The 14,612-nt window shown below is 36.4% G+C and overlaps 1 protein-coding gene across 1 annotated transcript in view; it reads left to right on the top strand.

The window, feature by feature from the left end:
- The window catches only part of FBXL2 (F-box and leucine rich repeat protein 2), a gene marked incomplete at both ends in the record, with an annotated part of 50,112 nt that overhangs the window by 13,553 nt on the left and 21,947 nt on the right, over positions 1-14,612 (top strand). Inside the window, 2 exons of the mRNA XM_079538474.1 lie at positions 749-810; positions 13,257-13,311. Of these exons, the coding sequence (XP_079394600.1) occupies positions 749-810; positions 13,257-13,311 (117 nt within the window). The remainder of the gene's footprint in view (positions 1-748; positions 811-13,256; positions 13,312-14,612) is intronic.

The following is a 14,612-nucleotide window of genomic DNA, read 5'->3' as shown; positions in this document are numbered from 1 at the left end:
GGTGGGTGCAAAAAGTGGCTTTTGTTGTGATATCAAAACTGAGAAACAGTGGTGTACAATTAGATCTGAAGTCTTCCTTACACATACTGGAAGAGAAGGAAGGTTCTTCATGGCAGCTACAAGGAAATCCCAGCTTTCTAATCTTGTAATCTTGATGGTGGAACTGAATGTTTTCTTGGGAGATGCATCAGTAGTAGGAAATTCTGGGTGAGAGGCACTTTGGTTTATTCTTGTAGCATTTCTTGAAATGTCATATACTCTTGCTGCCATACTACTATGGCAGCAAGTTCTTTAAATCAAGATGTTAGTATAGTTTCTCAATTGTCATGTACTTGTGCCAAAGAGTGTAGAACTGTATGGAACACACAGTATAAAACATGTCCACTTTCTGTAATGGAATGGTTCTAAAACGTGCCAATAGTGCATGTTTATATGTGTCATTCTATGGCTGAATCTTTTACTGCTACCTAAAGTACTTCTTTTTGGGGTGTGTTTCTTTCTGTTTGATGATTACATAGTGGCTCCATAAGTTTTGTGCAGTTAAATTTTAGCACAAAGAAAGAGCAAGTGTATGCGTGGCTACATCATGTGTACTGAAATCATTTGTAGGGTTACCAAATAATATGTTGAAAACTTGCATTAATGGTAATTAAAAAGAGTTAATCACCTATAAAGAAGGTGAAAAGACTCTCTAAAGGCAGTTTTTCTTGTTGGTCTTTTTAAATAATTTTTTTCTTTCTGTTTCCAGGTTTTCTCAAATAATGATGAAGCCCTTATTAACAAAAAATTGCCCAAAGAACTTCTGTTAAGGTAATTCAAGATAACATCTTACGAAGTAAAAATGTTAGGATAATTTACTGCTTGTGTGGCTTACAAACCACAACATGCTATTCATTCTTGAAATAAATGGCAGCATGTCTGTTAGATTTTGGGATTTGTGAACCTGTTTTCTTTTGGTTGCTCTTGAGTTGTTTTAATCTGTTCAAATTACATTATACTATGGATGATGTAATTTAATAGTGATGTTTTTGTTGCATATTAGAAAAAGTGAAATAACGTCCACATCTTTAGTATATATATATATAGTTATATATATAACTATATATATAGTTATATATAGTTATATGTATAACTCTTTTCTGTACTACATGGTGTTTGTCCGTCTGAAGAGTGTATGATCCCTTCTCTAATGTAATTCCCTATGATGGTTACTCACTCTTCTTGTTACAAGCTTTGTTATAACAAACAAATATAACTTCAAAGCTTTCAAAAATTCACTGCAGTGAAAAGCACTGCCAGTCACCCTTATTGTCATTCTGTGTTATACGTGGCACAACCAAGAACAGGATTTTACTTGCTGTAATCATTTGGCCAGCCATTCCTTTGCTACTGTGTGAGTAGATCACATTAGCGACAACATCAAGATCAGTAAGCTTAGCCCATGGTTGAGGTACAGATGGATGTCTTCACATGAAAGCAACCTTGAACAAATTGAGCACGTGCAAACTGCAAAATATGGAGGTACTGCTTAACTGAATGTGACTACGTGAGAGGTAGAACTGAACCTGCTCAGCAGTGTCTTCTCTACCTGCCTATAGTTTTCATTACAGTCCTCTCTTAGCGCAGAAAGAAATGTTTGCATATAATGGTGCAATTACAGTTCTTAGTGATGGTGTTATTAAAACTGAGCTGATTTATTAATACACTAAAGAGGAGCATGTACATTATTGCTTCCTGTCTGATTTGATGTTGGATAATATCTGAAGCAATGATGTGTTGCATTCTTGTTTATTCGGAATGTGTTTCTAGAATGTTATTCCTTCTTGTAGTGCCTGTACTATCACAGTGTTCACTTGGTGATGTTAAAGCAACAGCCTTTTGTTAAAGGAATTGGATTTTTGGAAGATTTCCATTTTGTTCCAAAGTACCAGTTCTGTGTGGTGCTGAAATTGTAAATTAGCCTTGTAGAACTGTTTGGAAAATGTGAGTAAATGAACCAAATAATACCCTAAACACAAATTCTAATAACACTGCTTCTTGCACTCATGCCATATCTCTGAATCTGAAGCAGTTCTTTTCTAGCAGTAGGACTGTTTTCTATGGAAATAACTGTGATTTCCACTGTTACTGGTGCTAAGCATCCTATCAACATAGTTCATCAGAATTTGTTGATGTACTTTAGAAAATGAGATAGCAAACATGTTTTATTCTGAAACGACGTAGTAATTACATGGTGTGCCTTAGCTTTCTTTGTGGGACTGTCTTAACGTCAGTGTCTAAAGAAAGGCTTATCTGTGGGGAATTTGTTTTATGCTTGAAAACGTAAATGCTTTTGTAAGCCTGAGCTTAAATGTCTTTCAAAACCTAAAACCATTTATGTTGCAACATGTTTTAAAAGTAATGTGACAGAACAGGTTCAGTATTGCTGTGTTGAGTGTAATTAACATCCTAATTTTTGTCATATTAACTGTGCAGTCTACCCTTAAATTAAGAAGAGTAAATCAGTTGCAGTGGAAACATTTTGCTTTCAGCACAGGAGATGAATAGTAAATGTGAAGTGTCATCAAATGCGTGTAGCTTTTCTCTTGCTTACATCACAGTGAAACTATTGGAAAATTCTTCAGCTTTGTTTTAAATATTAAAAAAACACTAAAACTTGACACATGGAAAAAGGTGGTTAATATCTGGATACAAATGGTAAAGCAGAGTGTTGCAAGGGTTGGTCTTATTCTCACTTGCATTGAGTATTTAAGTAGTTTGACTGTAAAAAGCTAGCCAATATTTTCATTAATGTTGAGAAACATTTATTTGTTGGCAGGCTTAAGGAATACTACCACTCTTTAAAACGTACTCATTTATTTCAGTGATCATGTACTCTGAGGTTAAAGTAAGCACCTGTGCTAGCTTTCCATGCTAGAAGATTTGATACAAGAATGGCAGCTTCAGAAGCTGAATTGTAAAACAAGGCAATGATTATATAAGCAATTTTTGTTACCGTGGAAGTATTGAGGACCTGTAAACATAAGCTGTGGGGAAAAACAAGTACTATTCATGCATATGTAAAAGCATGTATCTGCTTATCTTGTTTTCTTTAACTTTTACTTTATTTTGAAAAATTGCCCCAGGAGATTATAATGGTTTTGGCTTTTTGTGGGCTTTTTTTATTCCTGTTTGTTATTCCTGCATTTATTCCAGCTACTCAAGAAATGAAAATTGGCTATGTTGTCAGCAGTAGAGATGTTTACTTTTGGTCACTTGAACCATTTCCTTCATGCCAACGAACTTCTGATGTTCATGAATTGTACCTTAAATGTAGAAGTTATGACTTCTGCTATAAACAGTACTTGAAGGGTTCCCGTGCTTGAATAATAGGTCTCAGTCATCAGACTTCAAATTTAAGCATTCAGTCTGATACAAAAGAAGAAAAGTTTTGGGACCCAAGTTAGGAGAGGAACTCAGTAGTTGTCCTCCAGCAGCACCTGTCCTTGTAAATAAGAATATGCAGGTTGTGGATTGGCTAATAAGGTATTATGCATTTTCATGCTGCTTTTGTTTATATTACTCCATGTTGCTTTCTGTTGGTGTTTTTCTCAATAACACAGCAGTCTTCCTGATTTTGAAACTTCCCATCTAATTTGAGCAAAACTGTAACTTTTAAAACCGTGTTTAGCCATTTTTTCTTCCTCAGCTTTTTTCCCTCATTCATAGCACACGTTAAACCACTGGCTGGCACACAGAAGATCAATGTGAGATCTTTTCCATATTCCGAAGGGAGTTCATTGACCACCAGCCAGGCTATTGATCAAGTCTTGTTTTCTTGGATGTAGCAGAAGCTCTTTTCTGAATTCGAGGTAAATCACTGAAAGATTTTGAAGTCAGTTCCCACTTGAGAATAATTGGAAGGTTTTCTAACAAAAGCGGATTAATCTGACAATTGCAACTTGTATCCTCAGTGTTTACTTGAGATTAGGTGTGCTACCATGAGAATCATGAGGGTACAGAGAAAACCAAATGGCTATTTTATTAATGGACAAAGCATGTTAAACAAAATTAACACTGGTGTTGTGGTATTATTTATCAATGGCTGATAAGTCCATAAAACTTTTCTAAAATGCTTACTAAGACATAGTCTTAATTATTAAAATTCTATTGTTTTCCAGGCTGAAGATCAAACTATGTAATCACTTCCCTGAGAGCTCTATCTTGTCCCATGCCCAGTTCACTCTGATCATTTGTTTGCTTTTCTAATCAGGTCTTTGTGGTTAAGGACCACTGGAAATGGGTATGTGACTCTACAAGCCTGAGTCTGGATTTAGATGTGCTGTTCCCAGTCTTACTGTTCTTCTTTGCTTACTATCAACTTCAGTCTCCATATTTATGGTTAATAAATATATTGCCCTTATCTTTATATAGTGGAGTTTCCTATATTGGGAAATTTGTAAGAGGTACTGAGCAGTCAAAAATGATTGCTCGTATCAAACAAGTTTGGTCATTTGTAACTGGAGGAGGTAGTTGCCAGTTTCTATTTAATGTTTAAGTTAAGTGATTTGGGTTTGTTCATAAACAAGTGCAAGAATAATCTTAAAATTGGATGTTTGGAACAGAATTGTTTGAAATGGAATTTCTTCTTAAAATGCGAGAGGCTGTAAGAACACAAACTGAAAACTGTATGAGTGCCTTTATGTATGGTACTAATGCAGAAGAGGAGATTTGGGAATGGAAAATCCACTTTGCCAAGATAGTGAGTAAAATTCAGGCATTATGAAAAGGAAATACTTTGTTTAAGGTTTGTGCTTGAACAACTGGGACTTCCTTACAAATGTACTGCTTCAGCATTGATTCAATATGAATAGTATCACTTGGTTACAAACATGCTTGTTGCAATGGATTAGTTATATTGGAACAAATAAAAGCAGTGAGCATTTAAAGCAGGAGTAACAGCTAAAGAGGATGTAATGGTGACTTACACAACTCAGGATCATGCTTGACCAGCTGTTTGTTTCATTTTGTTTTTGTTTTTTTTTAATATGTATACTCTTAAGCCTCTCTTTAGAATCTGCTGTTTAACTTATCAAGATCTAATTCCATTTGGAGCTGTATTTTCCTTGAAGTTGAAGCCTTGTTTAAACTCACTCTTGATTAACAAATTACCAAAGCCAAATGTTTAGAAGTATCAGTGATTCATATTTAATTTTCCCTCATCCCTCCCTGAAATTATTGTTCCTCATTCCTATACAAAAATTACAATCAAAGAACAATTCAGAAGGAAATCCTAACAAAAATACCCACAATATATTATTTTCATGTGTTTTGTTATTCATGCCAAAGTTTGAATACTTGGTATTGTTATTTATACTGTGTTGTTTTGTGTTTGTTGGGTTGGGTTTTTTGTCAGTAACTTTCAAGGTATTTACAGAAGAGATGAACTTTCTCAACCATGCCTTCCTCACACAGACACAAGCATCAGGATAAGAATTCATTGGACAAAAAGTCTTACTCCTGACCAGTAGCATAGCTCCAGGTGTGATTAAGCCAAGGCTCATCCTAGTCCAAAGACTAACTTTTCCATAACCATTATGGCTGTAAGGATCAAGGTGTATGAAACATCCCCAGGTTGCATACCACCAGAGCATCACATATTTGTTTGTTTTCCATGTCTGTCGAGCTTTGAGCTCACAGAGTGGGTGCGTTTAGTTTTGGTTGTTTGGTGCCCAGACTGTGTAATCCCTTCTCTCCTGGGAAAAGATGCTCAGTAGGATAGTTGGAATGGTCTGCAGGTTGCATTGGAACTGTGGGCTGCTAGGTAAACCACTCTTAAATATTCATTAGGCTATTTTTATTTAGTAATGTGCTATAGTTGCCAAATTTTACTTCATGAAATCACTTTATAAAAATAAAATTCTTATTCATAAAATTGGCTAGCTGAGGTTGGAAGCAAACTCTGGAGATTGCCTAGTCCAACCCACTGCTGAAAACAGGGTCAGCTACACCAGGCATTTCCTGGCATTGCCCATTTGAGTTTTGACTGCCTACAGGTAAAGGGGCTTCATAACCACTCTAGTTTGGTGTTGGGAAACACCTGTTTTCCTGTTGTTGGGCCCTGCTGGGGAGAATCTATTGTCCTTACTTCCTTCAGATATTTTAACTTGCTGGTGTATCCTCAAAGCCTCCTGCTTGGAGGTGTGTTCAAAATGGTGCTCAACAGGATCCCCATGTCCTTTCGTGCAAAGCTGCTTTGTATGTGATTGGCTCAGCCTGTATGGGTGCCTTATGTGTTCCTGGGTTGCATCTTTCTGTCTCAAAGAAGTTCTCTTGTCATTATCGTGTCCATTTCATGTCCTGATGGATTCTGTAGATAAAACTTTGATAAAAATTTAATGAAACAGGGCAGTCATGTGAGCTGCAGCATGTAAATTTTAGAAACTGCAGAACGTTGCAGCTCATCCACCCCTTCTAAGAAATGATTAAACTGGACAGTCCACTAGGCTTTTAAAGGCTAGAAGTCTGGATCATTCCCCCCTCTGCGAGTATTCCAATTTTAGGAAGGCTGACTTTTTGGAAAACATTACATAAACTGTTTCATGGGTTTAGATTTTCCTGAGTACGTCCTATATGTATTTTACGTTGAAGTCTGCAACTTGACTTCTAAAAGGTCACAAAAACGAGACTTTTGAAGTTGTATTTATGTCTATAATATCCAAATGACTATTTGTCAAAGATACACAAAGTTGCATTCCTGTGATATCTTCTGTATTTCATTTGCAGACTGAAGTTACTGAACGATTTGTATAATGCAGTTTATTAATTTCATCATTGACAGAATTTCCATGTCATGTGGTGGTTGTATTCTGTATGTTTGATGGTAAGCTAAACAGACCTGTCCCTCCTTGATTCAATCAATGGAGACTTTGCTTAGGATACTAAGAGAATGAAGTACCAAGAATACTGCAGTTGTTACATGTGATAATGCTTTAAGTAAAATCTTTTTAAATGGAGTGAGTGAAGTGATCCCCTTGGCTTGTAAGTAGTGTATAGACTATAAAAAATTAAATGCTGTCGTATAGCTATAAAATGAATCCAGCAAAGCTGATTATTTGTTGGAAAAGCAGAGTTCAGTTTAAACTGAGAATAGATGTTAGGCATCGTGCAGACAGCCTGTTCTTTGGCAATTGCTGATACTTGTGTAGGTATTGTGTAGCAATAACTGAGCAAAAGCAAAGGTTTGGCATGTGAAGAAGTGCTTTTTGGTGCCAGGTTTGTAAATGAAAGACTTGCTGTTTAGATTAGCTGAGAAAGGCGTTGTAGTCCATGTAGTTTACAAGTGGTGATTGTGGGGTAAAAGTTACTGGAAAATTTCAGTGTGTTTCACAGTTTCTAGCGTAAGTGCTTTACTTCAGGAGATAGCACATCTCTAGTGAAAAAGGATTTATTTTAATAATTGACTTGAAAGGTGAAACAGTAGATAATGCAGTTGATTTCTGCTTTGAGTGGAAGTTCATGACATGCTGCTGAAAACAAATCTGATAGAAATAAGCTAAGGTGCTTTAAAAAAAAAAAAGGCTCCTTAAGTTTTTAATATGTCTCTCCATTTATGTTTCCAATACATATATATTATGGGTTTTTACTGAATAAGGTATTACTGGAATTTGCAGTGTAGCACGTCCCTACCTAAAAATTTATTAATGCAGGGTTCTACTTGCTGTGAGTATGACCATTCAGTTGATCTGTGTTTTTTTAGCTGCTTTTATTTTACTGCAGCCTTTGTACAGTGCTACTGAACTGCAGTTGTTGGTGAGGTGTCTCATACCATAGGAGGGCATTTGGTAAGATGGGGAAAAGAAGGGTGAAGCTAAACCCTCCACATATAAATATTTATAATGGTGTTTGGTATTTATTGAATATGTCATTTTAGGGAAAGACAAGATGGTTCTGTGATGGTGGCAAGACTGCAACTGTATGCGTTCAAACATGATTAGTAATAAACTCAAAGAACAGCAGATGCTCTGCAAAAGCTTGTTCCGTATCTGATCAGATTGGCTAGGGCCTTAAAGAGATGAGAGAGAAGCAGTTTGACTCTTGGACAGTTTTGTTTCTCATTCAGTAAGTTGTAGTGTTTGGATTTTGAGAAATAGCTGTTTCTGTGGTTCCACAGGAAAGGAAACAATAGAAGTGACATCAGCCATTTCTGCTTTTGGAAAGACACGGTTCTGTTTATAGCACATGGGAGTAATGAAGTATGTATGGAAATATATGGGAGGTGACCAGAAAACACAGCCTCCTTTTCAATATGGAGAGGAAAAACTTGATGTAGACTTGTTTAATAGAAAATAGAAAGAAAGGAATATAATTAACAGTTGTTGTGATTTTGTGGATGAATTGGTTAGACAGTATCACTCTGAGATGAAACAATCAGTTGGCTCTACCAACCCAAATTACAAGTGTCTACAAATGCATTTGACTTTAACATTTGGCCTTTTGATTTTAAAATGAGCCCTGTACAGTACATCAGTACACGTTGAAAGGATTCACATTTGGTTAACAGTTGTAGTAACTGGCTGGTAGACCCAAATGCTTTTTTTTTTCTACTCCATGTTTTGGAAGTCACTCTTTAAGAAGTCACTGGAGGTTAAGAGTTACAGATGACACAAAAATGAATGTGAGGAAAAGGCACTCCCAAGGAAGTACGAATGACATTAAATAGTGATACGTTCAAACAAGATTAATTTTATAGTTTAATTTTGCAGGGATATAGAACTAAGGAGTGTCCCATTTCACTCTCACATCGAGTGCTGTGGTCGGGGATGTGTCATCGTAGTAGAGGATGTGAGAGTGAGATGTACAAGATACTGTAAGTTCCTTGTCTGATTCTGTGTCAAAAAGGCTCTGAAAATGGGAGCAGTAAAATAATGCTTTGTGTCTGTGTACAGCTTTGTTGGAACTAATAAACTTTTTAATGCTACATTTGCTTTAGATGTCTGTCTTTGAAGAAACATACTGGAAAAGAACGCGCAGAGAAAATGAGATTTAAAGAACTGAAATAAAAAGAATTAGAGGTGACATGATAAGTGATTTTAAAACTCCATAAGGAGAAAGTACTAACTGCGAAAGCACTCTTTAATTTGGTGAAGAAAAGTAGAGGAAAGCATAAAGCTGAAAGTCAGACATTCACCTTGGAAATAAGGCAAATATTATAACAGCGTGATTAGCCAGTGGAACAAACTATCAGAGAAGGTGGTGATTTTCCATCCCTTGAAGGCTTTCAAATCAAGAATATTCATTTTCTGGAATTCAGGCTTAAGCCAAATACAAGTTTACCTTAATGGAGTTGGGGAACTGTGAGCTTGTGCAAGTCTTTGTGCCTCTGGCATGAATTTCATGCATACTTCAGGTGCTGTTAGCATTGAAAGATCTCCAAGGCCAAGCTTATGAGGCATTTATGTGTCCAGAGTGGTGTATGCCCTGGCAGGAAGAGGCTTGAAGAACTCTGATTATGGGTAAGCAGATTATCTTCCTTGGGTGCAATGCAGGATAACTAAGGAAAAATTAATGACCTTGGGTACAGGAAGTGAGTATAGATTATCCTAAACTTTACTGTGAATCCGTTAACTCGTTACATTTCCAGTTTCCTTAACTAATCTGTGCCAAAGACTTAAGTGGAAATGAATCCGGCTGCTGGCTGCATTAGCTTCCACCTACATAATTATGGTCATAGAGGACAGATGTGCTGTACAACCATCAGCTGGCCTACATGGTAATTTTTTCCACATTTTAAAATCACAAGTGCCTGCTAACATAGCCCTTTACCATAAGTGCCAGACAACATCAGTGTTGCCATCTCTGTCTCAGTTCTGTGGCTGGATTTTAAAGCCTTTAAAATGCTATTGTCTTGTGTCCTGTTGGGTTTTCCTAACTGGTAGGGATGTGCTAGGAGTTCTGTGGGGCTGAAAGTAGAGGAGCAGTTGTCTCAGTGGTTTGCATGTAAGACTATACTATAGAGGGGAAAAAAGGAGAACAGCGTGGAAATTTTGAAACAAGTTGGCAAAAACGAGTCTTAGCAATTATAAAATAATTTACTAGTAATTCTTATTTATGCTGTTATTAACTGAATAATAATGATTCTGATTTTGCTGAATCCTAGTGTTGTTTAAATTACCTATTTTGAGGAGGGCAGTTTCAGGCACGTTTCAAGACTTTCTTTTTTAGAACAAAAATAAGTGTAGAAGTGTCTAGAATTTTACACTTATTAAAATAGTTCTCCTTTTAACATAAAATAATCACTTCTTTTTTTTTACTTTGTAAAAAGTCACTTCATAGGGAATGGAGCAAAAATAAATACATCTGTTCCATATTTGGTTTCAGTCTACTTTTTCAACAGAAATCATGCATCAACATTAATCTTGTAACAGTAATAAATAGTCAAACATGAAGACAAGCTGCTAGACAACTCAGTAGATGAGATAGATAAAATACCTTTTCTTCAGCATCTTCAATTCCTTCTGTTATTTCTTACCTCCAGCAGAACTTGCATCACTTCCAAAGCATGCTGTGTGCTTTCTTTAGGCAAGAATATTGAGTCATGAGAAGGTTTGTCACAATCCTTCTTGTCTTCATTAGAAACAATTTCAAGATGTCTTTTGTGCTTCAGCTTCTGTAAACCTAAGATAACCATGTCTGTTATACTGCTGATGTTTACTCCTTGGCGTTAATATTTGATATAAGATGGAATTGTTATTATTACTGTTCAGTTCTTTGATGACTGAAAATGTCAAGTGGTAGTTTATATGTGAATTATAGAAACATCTTTCGTTCTCTGCAGAAGAAAAGGATTTTGGAATGGGATCTGTATTTTATGCTTAAGCTAATGTATTTTATTTCCTGAGAACATCCTTTGAAATGGCTCTGTTGTTGCTTGAAAATGGTATTTTGCAAAAATTTGTTTTGACAATGAAACTTTTATTTTAGAAAACTATTAAAAGTTGCCAGTCGTGAAGAATAGATTCAGTGTTTGAAAGAGTAATGCTAGATTCTGAATTGTAATCTCTCTTGTTTCTTGTAAAGTGAATTAAAATAATACACTGACGATGTAAGACTTGGTAGGTATTGTGACGTAGCCTTTTGGAAATCAGAGTCACCATGCTTTGTGTTAGTACTTAGATTCCTGAACTTATGTTTATCAGTGTGTTATTTCCCTTCTCTATGTTCAGTGCTAGCTGATCTTGAATTAGCAGTGTCCCAGGTGGCCAGGAAGGCCAACGCTGTGCTTGCTTATATCAGAAGTAGTTGGCTAGTGGGACTATGGAAGTGATCATTCTACTGTATTTGGCACTGGTGAAGCCACGCTTAGAGTGCTGTGTTCAGTTTTAAGTCCCTCATTACAAGAAGGACATTAAGGCCCTGGAGCGTGTCCAGAGAAGGGCAACAAAGCTGTTGAAGGGTCTGGAGCTCAAGTCTTAAAATGAGTGGCTGAGGGAACTGAGATTGCTTAGTCTGGAGAAGAGGAGGTTCAGGGGAGACCTCAACACTCTCCACAACTACCTGAAAGGAAGTTGCAGCAAGGTGGGGATTGGTTTCTTCTCCCTGGTAATCAGCAATAGGATGAGAGGCACTGACTTCAAGTTGCACTAGGGGAGGTTCAGGTTGGATATTAGGAAACATTTCTTCTGCGGAAAACTGATACAGTATTGGAAAGGCTGCCCAGGGAGATGGCAGAGGCACCATCCCTGGGGGCTTTCAAGAAACATGTAGGTGTGACATTGAAGGACGTGGTTTAAGGACGTGGTTAGTGGGCATAGTGATGATGTGTTGGAAGTTGGACTTGATGATCTTGAAGGTCTTGTCCAATCTTAATGATTATATGATGACACCGTCCTGCTAATAATAATAGTTTAACCTAATAGTTTTACTCTGTAAATAGTGAGCAGCCCAAGAGCCCTTGGGGATTTAATCCTCTTAATGAGGCTGCGTATGACTTCCCCAGTTCTTTCTAAATATTTGTGAAGCGTGAATGACTATGTCTCAGAATGAAATATGTGGAATAATTATTGGAAGTGATGTGTTGGAATATACCTCCCTTGAGAAAAGCCTTGAAAAAACCTCTGCTGTGGAATGCAGTGAATATGCAAAGTCTGTTTGCATATGTCTGTTCCATGACAGTTCACTAAGCAACACAAGACAGGGAAACATCAGCTTGTTAACAGCACCAGCTCAGTATGCTGACTCTTAAGAGAGAGAGCACAAAAGATGGAGTGAAGTGTGAAACTCCACAACCAGGCTGTGTGTCAGAATTGCAGAGATGGGAACTTGGTGGTACTGTGGAACTGGTAAACTGCACAGTAGCCATTCACAGCAGCCTTTCAGTCTTCTTTTGCACCAACTGCAACAAAGCTACATATGATTATAATCACTCAAGTTCCACCTGAAAGAAGGAAAATAGCATTAAAGTGGCCTTAAAGATCAAGTGTTTGGGGAAGATATCATTGCAGACAAAGCGGGAGAATACCACTGGCTTGTGGGACCTGTTGACAGGCTGAACTTCTCTTCCTCCCGTAGGAGCATCTAATGGCTGGGATTTACATACTCAGTTATACAAAGTGCTTCCCTCAGGAAACTTAAAAATCTCTATAGAGAGTTATTCTATAATGTAACACATTTGCAGTCAGCTTATTATTCATATTAATGATACTCACACGTGCTCTGCAGACAGTGTATTTATCACTGACCTTAAAAGCATCTCTCCTCTGTTACTCCAATAAAGAGTACAGTTCACAAAGCTAGTCATAAGAGTTCTCAGTGGATATGGGCAAATTCTTTAAGGTTGGGAGTCCATTCAAACACAGCTGGACCCACAGCACCAAATTGAGTATTAACTCTTCAGTGCAAAAACCAGACTCTTAAATCCTCACCTATAGTTGCATATGTTATTTCTTTAACTGTATCACAATTAAAGGTATATAAATCAGTTTCTCTGAATTATAAGCAATAAAGTATTTTGTTATTCATACGTGTTTGGGAAACAAAGCAGGGAAAATTTAAAATAGATTTTGTTGAAATTGATCCTGTTATGTAGATGTTGGCTGTCTCAAGATGATGGGTATGGGGTTACTCCTTCACTGAATAACTGAAATAGAATGCTTTTGTTTAATTTAAATTTGTTGTTGTCTAACAGGTGATTTCTTCCATAGAAATATATAAACAGTGAACTCATAAGTTAGTTTGAATTAATAATTAAAAAATGTTCTTATTGTTTTTCCTTCTAGAATATTTTCTTTCTTGGACATAGTTACTTTGTGTCGATGTGCACAAGTTTCCAAGGTATGTGTTTCTATTGTTGTTGTTGTTCTTTGGGAAGCTCTAAATTGTTTGCAAATCATGGGCTTTGAGATGGTCTTCTTCCTGTTTAAAAAATAAGAATATCAAGTATTTCTCTCAGCATCTTTTATTAAAACAAAAAAAACTGTTGTTCCAGTTTTGTGTTCAGATATGCTAAATTAGTTGCTATGGACTGGATTTCTTTTTAAAGGCTATGGAAAAGATATCCAGTAGTGTGTGCTCTATATCTGGAGAAGGGATTAAACGCATTTTGGCATAGTGGCATTTGCTTTTTATTAAACACGTGGCTGTATAACATTATTTGTCAGACACATTCTGCTTAAAATTCCATGTAGCTCAGTTAACGTGCACCACGTGTCTTAAGTACATCCATCATTTGCTTGCCAAATACAAAAGATGTTAAATAAATGGACTACCAGTAGAGAAGAAATGCTCTTTGCTCAGAAGGCAATAGAGAAAGCATGCCAAGTAAGCTTTTATGTTTAGCTAATCTTACTTTTATTTTGAATTAACATGAAAAGCATTCTGCTACTACATGAAATGTGTGGTGAAGTGTTTTCTTGTACAACATGAATGAACTTTCTACATCATTCTTCATTCTTCTAATGCAGAAGAAGCCTTTCTTTCTTCCTTTTATTTGTTTTAATCTATAATTGTGTAACTACTAAATTCCCAGACCTGTATTATTCTAGCTTGCAGCTTCAATAAGTTCTGAGCTAACTAACATCAGGATTTGTAAGAACTTTAAGTCAAAGCCTAGAACACATCTGAAGAAAAACAAGGCCAATTAATAAATCCTTGTTTTGTTTTCTCTCAGAACTATGTCAGTTGGATGCAATATTCTTTATTCCTGTTTTTCTGAGTATGTTCTTGTTTTTCGACCTTTTTGCTTTGTTTTGCTTTGAAGGACTGCTCTAACAATGAAGAAGCAATTATCAAGTGTGTATGTAAACTCAGCACATGGAAAGGCCTGATCCCAACAGTGGAAAGTCAGCAATGTTCTGAAAGGCTTATTTTCCTCACAGAGTAACTTGTGAGGTTGAGGAACTATGGTTTTCTTGGAAGGAGTCTTATGTGCATTTGCTTTTCTCTCCATATATATCTAGTTAAATCATGCTGTGTATGTGTTTTGCATTTCATTTCTTGCTGTTATACATTTTATAGGCGTAAGACTCTGAAATGTAATCCATTTAGGAGAGTTGAGGTTAATTTAAACAAGTGTTCTGGTTTTAACTAGTTAATATTTTGTTACTAATATCTGCTACTACATTTGTTTTTTAAAG

This window comes from Tetrao urogallus (assembly GCF_951394365.1).
Source record: "Tetrao urogallus genome assembly, chromosome: 7".
NCBI lineage: Eukaryota > Metazoa > Chordata > Aves > Galliformes > Phasianidae > Tetrao > Tetrao urogallus.
Note: the sequence above shows the minus strand (reverse complement) of the source record. Positions and strands in the feature narration are given on the sequence as shown.